The sequence below is a fragment of the Protomyctophum parallelum genome (genome assembly GCF_964188405.1).
Source record: "Protomyctophum parallelum genome assembly, chromosome: 18".
In the NCBI taxonomy this organism is placed as follows: domain Eukaryota; kingdom Metazoa; phylum Chordata; class Actinopteri; order Myctophiformes; family Myctophidae; genus Protomyctophum; species Protomyctophum parallelum.
In genome coordinates this window covers 19,638,517-19,657,129 of record NC_139716.1, presented here as the reverse complement: position 1 = coordinate 19,657,129, position 18,613 = coordinate 19,638,517, and the positions used below count along the sequence as shown (strand labels likewise).

Sequence of the window (18,613 nt, the reverse complement as noted above, 5' to 3'; positions counted from 1 at the left end):
AAAAAAAAGAAAGAAGAAGAAAGTCACCGCAACCGCGAGTTGAATTCTCTGTTGTATTCGATCAATGCCGAGAAACGCAATTAACACTCTGAATGTGTGTATTATGGGCCGGCATGTCATGATGACAATGTTGGCTGGCTCACTAGCAGTGACACAATCACACATTCAGTTGAATGAACAAAATGGATTTTTGGAGGTGTGAATAATGAATATTTGTTAAAATGAAAAAATATATTTTCATACTCTGCCACCCCAGTGTTGGTTGGGATGGGACCCGGTTTGTATAGCTTGGTTTGACTGTACTAAACAGGCATAGTTGGGGGGCGAGGAGGGCAGCCCCACCCTGTGGGGCCAACGTGGCCCGCGACCATGAGACTGGACCATATTTGTGGACCTTCAGCATTTCTAGTTGAGGACCCCTGTTATAGACAGTTAGATGTAAACGAAAGTCACTCACATCAATTTTCTTTCTGTCGTGATTGTAAAAACAATTGTCTGGTAACAATTTGGCTGGCTATGTTGCATTGACCCACACCTCACACGCAATCTAGAAGTGCACAGTGCAGTGTTCTTTGTGTTTATATATACAGTATATCTATATATTTAGCTGGAATTTTTTTTGCTGGATTTCTCCTTTGAAAGAAAATCAACAAGAATGACAGCAACATGCTGAGAAAAATAATTAACAGCAAACTAAATTATGTATGGTCAGGCAGGGGGGGAAATTGCAGAAGTCTGACTGGGAATTTTAATTACTGAGGAATGCAGCTATGAATGATAAATGCAACGGGAGAATACGAATACGAAGAATACGTAAGAATGTTTTAATGTGTATATATAGATTTTTGCTTACTTATATTACAGGGCAACAAAGGAACAGGCCAGAAAAGAAAGTATCTTGTCTAACCACAAACTGCAAAACTGACAGCTCTATCAACAGGATGCTGCATGAGTCTTCAACCCACTCTTCACAGCACCTTGCATGCAGAAGCCAGCAACTTCACATGACTTTTCAAATGATATATACTAGACAAATAAGGGGTTCATATTGGACATTGGACTGTAACTAATTGATTTTGTATCCTATAAATCAGCAGGACCGCACCATGCTTACATTATTTTTTCATTATGTATTGATCCTCACTTCTATGAAGACACATTTAATATTCAATGACCTAGTTTCTCCAGCCAAACTGTTGGCTCACACACAATTTTTTAATTCTTCCACCTACACAGACAATACGTAGTTACAGACTATATAGCATTCAGTGATTGTGAAATAGTTGTCTGGCTCAAGAGACTAATTGTAACCTAATATCTTTCTTTACACAAACTATATCATGCATTGGTAACTGTATTCTCTTTTCTATGGGCTCATAGTAAATATTGTATTGAATATATTATTGTGTCCTGTGTTTTATTGACTCTTGACTGTACGATATTTTATTATTGATATCTAAAAAGAAAGTGTATAAAGTAGTGAAAGGACATCAGTCAGATGATCAGTCAGTCTATCAAATAAATGCAAACTAAGCATGATAGTCTAATGCCTCTATGGGGCCAGACCCCTATATGGTCTGTTTTTGCAAACTATATGCTGTTGGCTAATGAACCATATCATATTTTGAAACCAATTGCTTTTGGGGGAGGAAACTGATGACAAAAAGATAAAGAGAGAAGTATGACTAAGTGTTATCAGCGTCATGTTGTTGTCCAGTAGATCATATTTCACAATAAACTAAGTACTCATAGAGCAGTGGTTTTCAACCATTTTCATATCAAGGCCCATTATTTATTCAGCATTTGAGCCACGGACCACAATTTGATGAAATTTTGCCTCTCAGACCCAAAACGAAAGAAAAGTTAGCGGTGACACACAATACATTCTCTAATTGTGTAGACTTCTTGTAAATTAAGTAATGCAGATGTTTAACATTCATTATTATTATTATTATTATTATTCATTACATAACTCTTGAGAGCATAAAATGGAACCGTACGGGTCCATTTGGTGTCATTTTACGCTCTCAAGAGTTAAAGATCTATAAGAGTCCATTTGGTTACCAACTCCCCATCTAGCTGGAGACCACCTGGAACCCCCTCAAGGACCACTGGTGGGAAACCACTGCTACAGTACATAATGCTAAAAGTGATTCTTAGGCCATGGACTCCAACAATTGCACCTGTTTTGTTGCATAACAATGACTTGCCCAGTCTGTGATAAAGCATTACGTCCCCTGCTGGTTTTAATAACCATAAAGTATCTTATCCAAAATCGGTTCCTTCGTGTAAGCGCACCAGACGACACTTAACAGGGTGAAAACGACTAGGATGTTGACCATGGTGGTGGTGCAGAACGCAAACAGGTAGAGGGCCTTGTTACAATACAAGGCTGATGCTACTGGATTGAAACTGGGCCGATAGATGGAGTAGATGGACACGTTACCTATAGAGAAAATTAGGAAAAACAATTTTACAATGGAAATTGTCTATATTATGATACATTTTCGAAGGTGTATGCAATTGCAATTGATCATTTGCAGACCGCGGCCATCTTGCCATCAGTTTGGAAGCGCTCCTTTTCAGTAATGCAACGTCCTGCTGCCTCCTGCATTATGTGCAAATTCAAAACAGGTGGTATGCAGGGCAGTTGAGTGATATCTAACAAGCACATCCAAACGGCAACACTTTGCAGATAATTCATGCTTTTCTTACAGCTGCAATGTTGGTGAGTTTGACATTGTTTAATACAATCAGATAGGACTTTTCTGTTTGGATATGGGGATCAATGGGAAATTGCACCTAGTTACCACCCTGCCATTAACTTATATGGCAAGATGGCTGCGGTGTGCATGGTCAATATAATCAACTATTCATCCACAGAATGTTCCTTGTCTATGGAGAACGCAGGCTTACAAACTCACCGGATATCAAGCAGAAGACAAGGAAGACAAGGATCAAACCATGGCAGACATCGCCGAACAGGCTGAGGTCATATGGCGAGCAGAGGAGCAGAGTGTCCAACAGGAGAAAACCTCCCAACAACATCAAGTAGACGGGTATGAAGGGCTGCCGGGGGCATTCGTTCAAGTACACGGCACCTGCGGGACCGACAGGCTGAATAAACGAGTATCTCATCATGTATTCAATTCGGAAATTATTTTAATAAAACTAGATCAAATATAGAGATAAAACACTCGCTACCACCCTGGAGACGACAAATCTGTAGAAGTGTAGCAGCAGCAAAAATTATCTGTTTAGCAGAAAACGCAAATTATAAAGGCTTTCGGGAATTATACGTCATATGGCAGCAAAGTCTATTCCATAATGACTTAAAGAAATGAGGTGAGGGGCGCTCTTGTCATCGTACTGTACATCATCCAATAAAAAAATTATATACGTCTTCATGAATAAATTTGTCAACTTATGTTATTATCTTTTAACCATGATACAATGTTTAAAATAAAATAAAATTATAAAGAAGAAAAACAACAAAAAAGTGTTCCTCTTTCTAATTATTTGTTGGGCCCGAATTCTTTTGTTTGTTGTCATGATTTGTCACAACTCGAGTTGGCTTTGTACAAGGCTTAAAAGGTATTTAAATAAATACGTTTTGAAATGTCTGAGGAAAATGAACAGGGAATCATTTCCTGGGCCCTGGTAGGGGGCGAGACTGCGGCGCATCAATTTTCACAAACTGACCCGTAGGGCTGTTAAAGCAAATATTGCAGTTTCAAATATGAAAGCATTTATTTTTGCTAGAAAACATGTGTCTCATTGACCTATATGGTGCATGGCGGCCATATAGGTCCTTATCCTGTCACCTCAAGTGGCGGCGGATGATGTTGTTGTTGTATTCAAGCACTGAGTGTCTGAGACACGTGTTGTGTGTGTGTGTGTGTGTGTGTGTGTGTGTGTGTGTGCATGCGTGCGTGCGTGCATGTGTCACAACAATAGCATGCTCTTCTTAATGTGAATTAACTGTTACTCTTTGAAGGAAATGCTTCAGCGCCTGAGCATCTGTGACTGTTGGTCTGCTGAGTTCGAGGTTGATACATCTTTGGACCGTTCTCGAGATACACAAAGCACAGATATGAACACTGACAGACGCACACAGATTTTACGCATTTATAGTACCTTATTATTATTAATACCGGTATACATTTCCAAAAGGGGATAATTAACTATAACCACCGATAATAATTAGCATAATACGACAGTGTGAATACAATGAAATCAAATTACATGGAAATATTAAATGGAAATAAATTGTAAAGTAGAATAAATCTTTACTCACCAATTGCCATATGGGCATTGCAGTACACAATTAACCATGCTAAGGGGAGACAGATAGCACATCTTTACTTTACTGCAAAGTAAACAACACCAGTAGAGTTCATTTCATGGTAAATGTTTTAGTTTGCGTTTCTAACCTACTTGCGTACTGTGACAACCACGACTGTTCTTGGAGGAGAGACAGAAGCCTGTAGAATAATATCATAAAAACCTTTATACAGCCCCCTTTTAAAGGGCCGTTCATGCAGGCACTAGAACTATAAAAATATGGTTTTAAAAATCATTCTAAGTCAAGTGGCTGTCTGGAAACTGGAACGTGGCTAAGTTAAAGACTTGAGATTCATGCAACACTCTAAAAACAATAAAGTTAGACAACAAACAACTAGGCCTATATATCTGTTAACATCAGACAAAAATCTCTCTCATCCCCCATCTTTTTACTAACCTGTCTTCTAGAGTGAGCCGTCTGGGAGATGTACGAGGCCCTGTGCGACTGTGAGGATTTGAGGATGCAGGGATGGCCGGAAGTTGGCTGCTTTTTGTGATTAATTTATCAAATGAACCTCTCGGCGAGGCCTTGAAATGTTCCTTCTTCTTTGCCTTCTTTCTTTTTTCACCCGGGGCCCCTGACTCAAATTTTCCCCATCTGTCTCGCTCTCTCAACATTGCGTTTCTTCCACCACCACCAAGTAGTACACAGACCTCACACACACACTCAACGAAATGCACTTGCACTTCTTCCTCTTTGATTAGGCCTACACTTCCTCTTTCCATCTCGCCTTAGTTCAATTTGACTTGACTTTTGTTCAGAACAGCCACAGGTGATTTTGTTGAAGCACATTGCACTTCTATTCCAAACTTAGGCTACAGTACACAGTATGATTTGTTGCCCTTGATGCAGGTAGGATTTTAGCATATACCTGAGTTTTTTCTCCTTTATTCCCCTGGTAGAAGTAGCACCATCAGCATCATGATATGACCCGAGAGATGACAGTATGCTTTGACAATATTTTTTACCTGGTGGCCAAACCGGGGTTACTGTAACAATTATTTGTCCCAAAAAGTATTTACCCCATAGATGGGCCACAGAAAAGACTGCGTCACTGTCACAGTGACACTGTGTGTGTTACACTTTCAAAGTGAAATGAATACATATCTTCTTCTTCCTCAACCCAACATGCTCATATTACTCACCCCGCCTGCGCGTACACCGTACAGCATGTTGCACTTCCTGTTGTATCAGTGAGCAAGCCTATAAGGGGAGTAGGCCAAATAAGATATACATTCATTTATAATCACATCATTCATGGTTTTGAAGGCTATATAAGCATAGTTAGGCTAGTTACAGCTTGTTGCACTGCCTAATAGTGTAATAGAAACAACACATGAATTTAAACCAAATGTCAGCAATAGGTTTAACAGCAACATTCAGACATTTGAACAATGTCACCACAAAACTTGCCCCACTGTAGTTACAGTACATTGTATAACCCGGAAGTACGGTATTGGCCTGTCTGGCAAGCATCCGGTGAATAATTATTTGAAGGGTGAGTGAGTGAAGGGCAAATTACAATTACAGATGCTTTAATCCAGAGTGATTTACACAGTGGAAGATGGGAGTAAGTGGCATGATGATATAATTATGTTTCTCCATTGAATGTTCCTGCATTCTCCTTGCTCAACATTTGCCAGCCCAGCCCGTATTGTCTGAAAGAGAGTATAAATTGTATGATTTTGAAATTGTAATCACACACTTTAATAAATACTCTACTATAGAGGGTGAGTCTATATAAGCCCCAATAGCAGCCCCTAGAGTCCCTGCTGCTCCCTACACACAACAGGAAATTGGGTGAAGGGTTTATCTGTTTTGGGATCAGATACAGTAGTTTTCCATTGCAGTTCATAAACAATGTATCTTCACTGCAAATCAGTGGTTGACATTTGTTACTAAAGCCAACATGGGGATGCATCTGTCAGAGCTGTTGAACACAGCATTTGAAGACGTAAGACACAACATAGAGGTATGGAACATAATAGAATATTTATTGTAGACTGTATCGTCTTAGTAAACAGTTTCCAGTAGCCTGGCTTGTATAAATAATTTGAATTAAATACATTTCATGTGGCCATCCGATGTATCCATAGTATTCTCATGACTTTATTGCGTTGCAACTTGCAACGCAATAAAGTCTGTGGGACCAAGTCAAACAAAATGTAAGTGCTTGGCAGGGTGGGAGGAGCATTATTTCCTAGACACCCCAGGTGTCTGTGGAGCCCAATCTTTTTCTTTAAAGCCCCATTACAGTATACTCATTTAAAGGGAGCACCTGACCTATTTTCAACCCGACCTTCGTATAATTGGTCCGACTCCTCACTGGCTTCTTTCTGAGAAGAGGACATCGGTGGGGATTCCTAGTTATTGGAAACTACAGCCTTTCTCTTCCAGGACTGAACACATTGAAATAGAACTTATTGCATCAATTTTAAGACAATTAAAATGTATGAAATTATCATGATGGAGGCAGGAATGGAAGCAGGGCACAATGAGACACAGAGCCAGTAGACAGATATGGTGCCATCTTAGTAGTTGAAATGGCATGGACTGGCCTTTATGTTTATGTTACCACTGTCGCAAAATTGCTTGCTCAGGGTGGGATCTCTGTTCTACATGTAAAGCGTCTTGAGACAACTTGTGATTTGACACTGAAGATGAGGTTGACACTTTAATAAAATGTAATTGAAAAAAGCATTAGTGAGGAGCCGGACCAATAATATGAAGATGGGTGAAGTCGTCCTATAATCATATATGAGCACTAAAGCCCTACCCATGCCATCGGGCATAAGACAAAACCCCAGAGTCCTTTACTTCCATAGAAATCGAATGGTGTAAACCTAATATCGGTCCTGAACCCTCCATTTGTTTGGTCGGATATCTTCTTAGATATCATCATCAGGGTCAGCTCGGCCAAGGAGAAAGGAGCAAACTAGGAAACAGCAGCCAACTGACACAAAGAGAGCCAGTATGATGTAGAACAGAGTAGTGGTCCAGAAAGCAAACAGGTAGAGCGTCTTGTTACAATATTGATCCAACGCTGACGTCTTATTGTAGTTGGGCGCATAGATGGAGTAGATCCACACGTTACCTGAGAAAAAACGTGAAAAAGAAAGAAACCTGAGAAAAAACGTGAAAAGGAAAGAAATAGAATGGCATTGTATTTCTTTCATAGTTGTTTTATCTTTATATAATGAACTAGAAAGATTGCATACGTCCACCAACACTATCATGTTATATAATTATGTTATATTCCACCTTAGATGAGTAGTTACATAATTTTGCCCTTGATTGTGACATTTTCAACACAAACATTAATAATTTTAATGGTGTTAAACTGTTAAACACTCCCACCAAGTTAACAAGAAAAAAAAAGCCTTGTCATGTAATTTTGCTAACAAACAAACGGAATGGGGTGAAAACATCACCTCTATCCAACTGGCTGGCAGAGATAGTGAGCAGTTTGGTGGAACACTTTTTGTGAACTAGAATGATTCACTGACAATAATGACAATTGGGCATTGTCATTCAGGGCACTGAAAAGAGATTTGCTCCACCAGAATGCTCTGCCTGCACCAAAAGTGCTCTGCCTGAGTAGTCCCACTCACTGAACTTAAAAATGCAGTCAGTTTTCAAAAAAAGAAAAAGAAAATGCTTCTTGTGTCACAACAATAGGTCAAACTTTATTGCAAATGATCCCATGTAAACTCACCCCCACCTCACACACATAATACATAAGTAAACAAATGAAATAAAGATGGTGATATTAGTGATACAGTAATGGGATAGTATTAGAGGGTGCCCGGTTGTATAAGTGTTGGAAGTCAAAGGCAACCATACTATGTTTCCATCAAAACACAAGTACTTTGAAAATGTGCAAGAGGTGACACATGTAATTCAGCAGAGAGCACTGGGACCCTCGCAAGTCAAGAGCTGAGCTCCCGGTACATTTGAGAAAAATGTAGTTCTTTGAGCAACTTTAAATTGGTGTAGAGAATGGCGGCGGGTGAGAAGAAAACACACGAGGAGGAATGCACCCGTTTTAGGATGTCATATATATCTGTTTATATTTTCTATTAAACCAGGTTCTAGGGGCATGGTGGCTCCTGCTGTAACTTCTTTGTCGAGCTTGGGCGGCCAATCGCGGTCCTGGATTTTCGGTGGCACAGAGAATGCCTGCACTGAGAATCAGCCAATCAACAAACAGCCTGTCGGAGTGGACCAAAAGCAGCCAGCTGCAGCCCCGCCAAAAGCCAATAACAACGAAGACTGTTAGCAAAAAACGAGGGGCCCGCCCACCTCCCGAGGCAACAGAACAGAGAAGACAAATAAAAAAAGAAATTAAAAGAAACCAGCTTGTTCTTTTGTTATTCTCTAGCATATGATCTTTGTGTTTTTGTTTTTAAACGTGACCCACACGTCCAAGACAATCGGGTTGAGTTGGCAGTTCAATCACTGCAACGAGGAAATCAGTATAAGTGATTAGTTTTACTGTCTTTTAGTTGTCATTGCATCGCTTTGATTACGTTAATGGACTTCTGGTATCGTCGCATTATTATTAGTAGTCTATTTGAGAAAGCCTATCAAGTCAAGGAATGACTGTGCTGGCATTATATACTGTATAGCCTAGGCTACAAGTCAAGCATTATAGGCAATACTATTTTGATCAACTCACCTCAATAATACCGGGTGAAAGAAATATGTCACATATTGTACAATAGCCTATGAAGTTAATATAGGCTATATTTAATGGTTTGCACTGCAATGACATGACAAATTGACAATGATCTGAAAAATTAATGAAAATCTATTGTGCCGTTGTGCCCGTCGGCCCGGAACGCACACAAATAAATAAAAATAGCCAAGACCACTGACATTTTACTTTAGGCATATCTCGCTCATTTCTTAAGCGATTTTTAAAATGAAAAAATCACCATAATCCTTGGGAACTATACTTTCAATTGGTGTGGTCAGCCAAGACTGTATTGTCTTCCAATCTAACGATATAGTCACATTACGCACAGGTGCGCACAGAGGCTGCATGCGTCTTCCTGTGCTGTCATTACGAGAGAGAGAGAGAGAGATGAGCTCCAAATTTGGTAAATCAGATCGTTCCGCAATGACTGCTTTCATTTCATGTCATGTTAATATTAGGATGATAAAAAATGCCTAATTATACCGTGTACCCTATAGCACTCTCTCGACATACCCCTGACATGATAGAGTTACTAGGTTTAGGTTTGTAGGCAACGCGCATCATGGACAAGTAGCCTATAGTGGATTGAAAAATTAGGTAGTAATGCCTTTATGTCACGTCAATTTTAGCGTCATATATACATTTATACAATAGCATCTTTCATTCAGATTATGTTCAATAACGTTATGGTAGGCTACAGTAGGTTACAGCCAGGTTCAACCAAGTTGTGGCTCTAACTGGAGTCGATCCCGTTCTGCCCAGTTCAGACAATGCTCGTGGGTCTCTGTGATTGGCCAAGCGTTGATTTTCTGCCTTGGCGCAGTCGGTAGTGCCGTCGCCTCACAGCTAGAAGGTCCTGGGTTCGATTCCCGCTGGGGACTGTGTGGGTGCTGGGGGCATGTTCCCTCCTCCGTGTCATCAGTGCCCATACCCGAGGTGGGGTTGGCGAAAGGGCCTTTCTGTGTGGAGTTTGCATGTTCTTCCCGTGTCCCCTAGGGTAGGTACCCTCACAAAAACATGCAGTAATCCTGGTGTCTCGCCCTGACCAGCTGGGGCGCCTGATGGAGGGGAAAGGAACTGGTCCTTTCCCGTAGCGTGTTCCCTCCACACGCTACGTCCGGCCAGGGAAAATTCCCCCCGTCAGGTGAAAAGAAGCAGCTTGGACTCCTCATGCATAGAAGGAGGCATGAGGTCAGTCCGCTACCCCCCCAGGTTGGCAGAGGAATTGTAGCGCCCAGGATTACATTAGATAATTGACACTGGGTGAAAACTGGGTTACAAAATAGTGGGATAAAAGTTATATATATATATATATATATTTAAAAAAACAGGTTCTCAAACTCACCGGTGATGAACCAGCAGAAGAGGAAAAGAGAGGTCAGGGAATTCCAAGTAGTGCAGAATCGGCTGAGGGGGCTGACAGTACCGTCCGTGGGCTCCCGGGTGCACGGCAAGCAGGAGAGCACAGACAGCAGCAGGCCGAAACATCCCACCACCACCAAGTAGATGGGGATGTAGGGCTGCCTGGGGCATTCACCCAGGTACACTGCACCTGTAGGAGGGATAAGGGTGAGTCTATAGGGAGGCTCTACCTCAGACCTAAGCATGGCCATTGGCCGCTAAAAGTGGATCTCAGAATTCATTTCACCAGTCTATGACGTCAGTTATCTATGACATATTTATGGCGTTTCCGGGAATCTGGCCGTTGAGGCATTCAGCCGCATGGGTGGAGCTTCTTTTCCATCCACCAGCTGTCTAAAAACCAAGGAAGCTCTGAGAAGGAAGTGAAGTCTGAAGTGGTCACGTGACTGGGCTGTGCCATGACACATTAATGGGAGCCAAACTACCCGGAAGTTTGGCAGAATGCACTGAAGTCAATAGCTAAATTCCAATACCCAAAATCTCGGCCACTCGCTCACTCCCACTCGGTCACTCGGGGTCATTCCAGCGTGACCCGGAAATGGTTAACGTTCCATTTGTTAAAGTGCTCCATCGAGGAGGAGAGTGGAGGAGCCGAGTGGGCTCTCCGAGACCGCATAGAGCGAGTGTACATCAGGTGGGGTATTTTGTCTCCTCGCAGCGGATTTCCGCATCACGTGTACATGTTTTTTTTCCTTCTCCAGTGACATAAGTCCGCCTCCTCCACATGTGGCACAGAAAACACTGATGAAACCCGATACTGTGCACCCCCCCCTACAGTCTATTCTGTAGACTGTACGGCTCTGTTCGGACGGAGTTCCAGTGATCCAGCTGTGTGACACCACTTTTGCTTTGGCAACGTATGTTTTCCCATGCCAATAAAGCCCTTTGAATTGAATTGAATTGATACACGTCATTAGTGATCGCGGAATGTGCCGTCGCTTTGAAATGACAGCGTAGTACATTCCGATTCCAGAGGAAAATTCGACCACCACTCTGTCCTCGCATAGAATCCTCTTTTCCTCCTCTCCTCCTCGCTGGGGGCGGAGCCGAGGAGCGAGTGGAGGACGCGAGGAGAGTGAGCGAGTGTGAAAGTTGCGGTATTGGAATTTAGCTAATGAGAGCTCAGTGACCAGCTCATGAACAAACATTATTTATGAACAATTGAGACCTTTTGTAAAGTAATCACTTCTGGAAAATAACAGAAGACATGTAACACATTATTGTCTGCTGTGTTGTTATTCGATGTGTACACTGTGTAATTTTTATAGAGGTATGGTATCGCTATAAAAATAGAGATACCATAAAGTACAAAGTACATTTCTGAACGCACCAAGTATCGCGAGACTTCCCACCGTTTCCTGTCTGGCAGCCAAATATCGCGATACTTCGTAGCCAGAAACGATGCCTGCTGCTGTTTAGATCCTCAGATAAAATTATATACTGTGCACATCGAAAAGTAAGTGATTAGAAAACAACCTGTGATATGTCTTCTGTTATTTTCCAGAAGTAATTACTTTACAAAAGGTCTCATTTGTTCATGAATAATGTTTGTTATGAGCTGGTCCAGCTGGCTCCATTCACTGCCATGTATTCATGCACTTCCTGTGTGAGTTTGGCTCCCATGAAAGTGTCCATGAAAGTGTCATGGCGCAGCCCAGTCACGTGACCTCACCACTTCCCTTCCTTCTCAGAGCTTCCTTGCTAAAAACCCGGAAGAGACGCCGGCAGACAGCTAAAAACGGCCACGCCCGTCTGCTCAAGTGTGGAAACACTGTCTGCGTCGCTTTCACGCCCACTTGCTTGTAGTTGAGACCTATGTTTTTCATTGGCTGTACTGACAACCTATCATCCTGATTGGCTGCCTCGTCTCTAGCCAACCAAACACATTTTGCCTCTAGCCGACCTCTCAACCATGGGATATAAGGCAGCAGCAGGTAATACATTTATTGTCAGCAATTCTTGTTATTTTTTATGTTATGTTTCAAAAGAGATTCAGAGAAAAATGCTCTTAAATAATTCAAATTAAAATGTTTTCCCTACATTTTCAAAATGAGTGAAAATAGCAAATCTCACAATGCATTTCATGACTTGGGAACCTAGAAGTGATTAATTCAGAATGTATTCTTGTGAGTTTTGCTTCTGGCCTCTGGGTCTCCAGCTGCAATAGTTTGGGCATGGCTGCTCTACTCACCTATTGCGAGCTGAGCAATGGGAATGACACAGCACGTCACTTTGCAACATCCTATGGAAAAATGGAACACGCATAACAAATCTTTACTTTGCAACCAGCTTTGTCATGGATAATTTAAGACATTTTCAGCTTTAATATGCTTCTCACCAAGTATGGACGCTGGAGGTTGAGGAGGATGTTGGATGTGATGTAGCAGACTTCTGTTTGACATTGTAAACATCAATCGATGACTCTAGCCTACAGAAGACACAGTAACAGTATGCTGTAACAAACTATGACAATTATACAATAACTAGGTTTAGTGTTAATGCTTTGCAATAAAAGTAAGGTCACATTTTCTACTTCAACATAATATTCTTGGATTTGACCATAGAAGTTTAATGAAATGCATGCAAACCCACAGTCACGCATCTACTCAGTAATTGGCCCGATGTGACAATATTTGGAATTCAGGAATCATTCCATTTAGAAATCATAAAATACTATATATAGCTTGAGGAACCGTTCATTTCAATTGAGTTCAATGGCCAGGTGGCGCCATCTTGTGAGGTTTTCAGCTATTACGTTCAATGGTATGACATCATTTCTCTTTCTATATAGCCATATTAAAGTATAACCGCAAGGAACCTAACAATTGTGCAGAAAAGCAATAGCACTTTAATTTGGAACCTTGAACTACCTTTGGAGATACAACATGCTTTATTTCTTTAGCAGACGCTCATATCCAGAGCGATGTGCCAGATCAGAGTAAAATGGCATGAACCCGTAAGAACCAGCTAGTCAACAAACTACACTAGGGTAAATATAAATAGTCACATGTAAGTAGAGTAAGTGCAGAGAGAAGAACGCTGTAGTGCTTCTTAGAAAAATAAATGTTCAGGCTACTCGTGGAAGACATTGGGCCTCATTCAAAAAACATTTCTTAAATTTGTCTTGCTTTTGCTCTAGAGAAAATCCAACATGGGTCCCTCAGTTGTAGCTACCAATGGCCAACAGTGCCTACATAAGATGTGCATGCCTATTCATGTTGACTCGCATGGGTTGCTGCCCTGTCAATGCCATAAAAGGCATGCAGACTTACAGGTTGTGTTCAAATAATAAGCTTTGAAATACAGGAATGTGTGATGTTATTTTTAGAAGTGGTGTGACATAATTGATGTATAGGTGTTCCTACATGAATTGTACTCAGAGTTTAAATAAAGGTTATGATGATGAGGATATAGAAATAGTCTAGGCCTACATGGGAATGTGTTTACTGTATATTTGCATTTCATACCTTGACATACAGTATGAGCACTGCATTATTGCAAAAAAAATGGGGGTGTAGCTTGAGCTACTCAGTACTGGCATAAATGTGACATACACTACTAGAAATGTCCAAGGAACCATTTTATGAACAAAATGTTTGAAACCTATGCTGAATGGATAGAGGAGACTTTCAGTGTTCCAGGGACATGGGCCATTCCATGTCTTAGTTAAAACCAATTTATTCATGCATTATGCTGATTGTAAATGTACAAGTTCTGTCAGAAGTCAAGCTATCATTTTATTCAGGGGAAATAGCTGACAGAAGGCAGTATATTTTCCTAAAAACATTGATAGGGTTAGTGACATAGCTGCTAAATCCATGGTATCCATGCCCAGTGCCCCACTGATCACTTCAAAGTGATTGAAACATTCAAATAGACTCCACTTTGATAACTATAGCTTGATGATTAAATGGACAGAGATGCCACATAATATTTGACATAATGAATTGTATCATAACACAGATGAGTGTCAAATTAAAGGATAAAACAACATTGTTGTTGTCAGTAATGTGTTGGGCCAGCAAGTCTCTGAATCTCTACTGAAGGATATGGAACATTATTTTTCCTAAAGATGTTCCCCGTTTTGACAATGGTGGAGAGAGCTGCATGTCCATCAATAAGTACTCATCATATTTTCTTTTAAAATACCGTACCGATTGTAGAAATAGTTACAAGTAAACGTAGTAGGCTACGGTATTCAAATTTGACTCAAATGTATATAGGCTAAATCCATTAAATCCTTTGAAAATAGCAGATCTCACATGACCTCAAAAGGAATGCCAAAAATCAGTTTCACTTATTTGTTATATTATATTTCATTCCATGAAGGCTAGTGGTTTTGTTCCTAAAACACAATTCAGCATACTGAGCCTATAGTCTCTGTTCTTTATGTCTTATTTATTCATATTTTACCTTGATGTGCACTTTGTGCAGAGACAGACAAGGATCAGCCGTTATGCAACCACAGTGGGCCTATACTAAAGTCACATACCAAAATAATTAACACTAATCACATTCACTCACATCATCACATCACATGAGTCTATCTGCTGCCTGTCACACACGAACCATGAGGTTGGAGTTGGACTGCAACCAAAAACCAGTCTGACCAAGTAAATTCAGAGTAGCAATCCACCTCCACCCACATGGCTTATTCTGGTGGGAAAAGTATTCAGACAGTTGGTCTAGCGTTCCCCCCACGTTAAGCAGATCCAAGCTGTTCCAATGTTTACTTTTAACTCGAGTAGTCTACTCTAGGCTACTTAACTTCTTAAACGATCTAAAAGTATAGCCTAGCTACAACAAAGGGGTAGAATAGATTCAAACAACACGATATGCTACCAAAAACTCGCATAAATGTAAAAAAGTAAACATGACATTTACCTGAAAAAGAGCAAATTCAACTGTATCCTGGTCTAGTGGACGGTGGTTAAGGTACACAGCCATGCCCATGGGCGATCAGATTATAACACTCACCATAAACAAATGAGGACACTATGGTTTATCTGTCACGGTCAAACTGACTACACCTGTGCTGTGTTATCCAAATGTGCGTCTGTCTGTTCAACTCAACTCAAAGGGAGCGACATTCAATTCAAATCAAACGCATAGCTCATGATATAGCCTACTGTACTTAGAAGGCAAGCGACGGTACCGGGCCGGCGGCGCACACACACATGGAGACATTTTGGGTGGACCTTAATTTAAGCACATGCGCCCAGAATAAAAGTATTCATTGTTTGTCGTAGTAGCCACTTGTATTGTTAATATAATCTCACACTTACCTTACTTGGACACACTGGCTGATATAGCCTACTGAACTGACAGCCGCACCTTGCCAAACAAAAGACCATGCAGCGCGCATGTTTCCTGCAAGGAACATGTATTTCTATGAATAGCTAGCCATGGTTCATGACGCTCGTGACATATGTTTCCGGGCTAATGAATAGCCTGGATGGAATTGGTTTTATACTAATATGGAAACAAGTCCCCAGTCCCCACTACTTTTGTGTTATCCTTTTTTAACATTCATTGTAAATAGGTACCACTGTAGGCTATACTATTTGCAAACTGTTAATTAATAAAGTATTCATCAATAAAAAAACTAGACTTGTATGTGTAAAACATTAACACTGGGAGCTTTCTGTGAATGCTGTAGCTGTCAATGTTCATTGTTGGACTGTTCTGTACACATTTACAAATAGGCTATATTAATTGTTGATATACATAGGCTACTGTATATTAAGTCATATTCATTGTTGACAGACTACATACAGTTCATTGTTGATAGACTGTCAGTGTGGATGCTCAAATAATGATTGTAATTGTTATGTATAGCCTTTATCGTGATTAGTGTGAAAATTAAAGAAAAAAGCAATTCCAGTTACAAAATTAATCAGACCATAAATTAAAAAAATACAAAACAAAATACTTTTTATTCACACATTTGTTACAAAGGAAGTGCTTTGTAGGTAGTCTACCCTACACACTTAACTTACACCAATAACAACAACAATGTGGAGGGAAAACAAACGTCGGCAGCAGTTTCAATATCTGCTGTTGTTTTTTGGTAAATAAGCTCCTGAGCTCATTAAAGGCATTGTCTAGCCAGCAGTTAGCTTAGCTTAGAGTAACTTTCTGACTTATTTGAGTTATATACTAGTGATATAGTCTGATTTGATATAGAAGGTATACACACATTGTGTGTATATGTCAAATTGTCCCACAATGTTTATTTTTTAATTATATGTAACAATTTTGTTAATGCTTAGATTAACACTGGCCAATAATGGTGTACTGAAACAGTTTTTTTAATTTGTGCGTAATAAATACGGTGTACAATAATGTCGATATGGGGGAATCATTTTGTAAGTGAAGATATCAGATTTTCAAATGGTGGTTATATCCTTCACATTATATGTTTTAGTTTTAAGCATCAAAGTTACATGCCATCTGTACAGGGGTCACCAACATGTCCCTACACGGACAAATGTGTCCATGGCAAAGACTTGGACATGGCAAATATTTGATTCTCTGTTTTACACACCATTATTTTGATCATACTGTAACACCCTATACTGAATTTCAATCTCCAGGTTTTCTTCAGAATATGTATGGTAATTATTATGACACTATGGCATAGGAGTCCAACTACCGGTAGTACAAGTGGTTCTCAAATGTTTTATTTGCAAAGACCCCCTTAACTCTGAGTGTTCAAATGAAACCAAATGGACCCGTAACACTCTCAGACTTACAGGCCTGTTATTCAGGGATATCTATTTGTGTTTCTGGTAATATTGTCCACTCATTTTGTATGTCTGTGGCAAAAAGATTATGATGACAAGAAATGTCCACCACAATTAAGCCAACATGGCGATGACCCCTGCATCTGCGTGGACCGACATCACCACCATCTGTCCAGCAGAGTGGTAACAATTAATATATTACATATATTATACTGTCACTGTCTGGTAGAAACATTGTATTTCCATATTTAAACTTTTTTAAATTATAAAATAAATTAATAAATATTAACTACATTGGATCCATTGGAACATCCATTTTTGAATCAAATTTTCCATTTCCTTTAAAGTGACGGTTTTAGACATAGTGTACAAGGTTTCTACCCGACAGCAATGACAAATCTAAAAGGCGATGGAGAAGCAGCCTTTAGCTATTATGGTCCTATAATGTGGAACAGCCTGCCTGTAAACCTGCGGCTCTCTGAATCCACAGACATTTTTAAAAGAAACCTTAAGACGTACCTTTTTAGCATTGATTTTAGTTAGGTCATATCATTAATCCTTGTTTATCCTTATATTTGTAATGTTTTCAAATGTTTTCTTTTTCCTTCTTTGTTTTTCTTTTCTTTTAATGTCTTTTCTATTTGTAATCTGTGAAGCACATTGGGTTGCACTTGCTGTATGAAATGTGCTATAAAAATGAAGGATTGATTGATATATATAATGTCAATCATGGTCATTTTTGCTATTGAAAACATGACTACCTTTTCACTTCAAGGGCCACTTCACCCCTTTTGCAACCAGATCTTATTTTAATGATGTTTGGGAGACAATAAACACTTTCCTGTGGGGTTTTATGTGTGTAAAATGTGTTTTTAGATTGTATTGTGATGTAATGGACACTGGTCTCACTTCCTACCTGGACTACATGTTGTCTCAGTAAGACTCTCCCTCTCCACAAGGTGGGGTGAGTGCAGCAAAGCATTATGGTGCCCATTAGTAATCCAGCAGTGAGACCAGTGTATCACAGACACTTTGAAATACAAAAATAAGTAAAAACACAAATTACCCACCCAGGAAAGTGTTTGTCTCCAAAACACAATTAAAATAAGATCTGATTGCAAAAGGGGTGAAGTGGCCAAAAAAAACCATTTCATCATCTACTCAGTCTTATAACACCCCAGAGAGTTTTTAAGTTGCTTGATTCAGGATTTTTGATATTCATTTTAACTGCCCCGCCCCCTTCCTATACAAACCCATTATAACTTCAAATGATAGATTCATTGAAAACACCCAAACTTTTTTCTGTTGACTGATACTGTCTTTCTAATACGTGAGGGGCAATGTTTTTTCATTTACTGTTTTCATTTATTTAATAATTATTTTGGAAAATGTGGCAGACCA

The 18,613-nt window shown here is 40.0% G+C and overlaps 1 protein-coding gene across 4 annotated transcripts; it reads right to left on the bottom strand.

The window, feature by feature from the left end:
- Positions 1–6,182: 6,182 nt before the first annotated feature.
- Positions 6,183–15,840, bottom strand: LOC310875211 (transmembrane protein 272). Of its 4 annotated transcripts, none has more exons than XM_083788364.1 (5): positions 15,752–15,840; positions 12,805–12,894; positions 12,658–12,708; positions 10,390–10,596; positions 6,183–7,439 (listed from the first exon to the last, which is right to left on the bottom strand). In XM_083788364.1, the coding sequence occupies exons 2-5, from the start codon at positions 12,875–12,877 to the stop codon at positions 7,234–7,236; spliced, it is 537 nt and encodes a 178-aa protein (XP_083644490.1). In that variant the 5' UTR covers positions 12,878–12,894; positions 15,752–15,840; the 3' UTR covers positions 6,183–7,233. The 4 variants fall into 4 exon arrangements, with proteins under 4 accessions (XP_083644490.1, XP_083644491.1, XP_083644492.1 ...); XM_083788365.1 differs by lacking the exon at positions 15,752–15,840 and adding an exon at positions 15,351–15,449; XM_083788366.1 differs by lacking the exon at positions 12,658–12,708.
- Between the last annotated feature and the right edge of the window lie 2,773 nt (positions 15,841–18,613).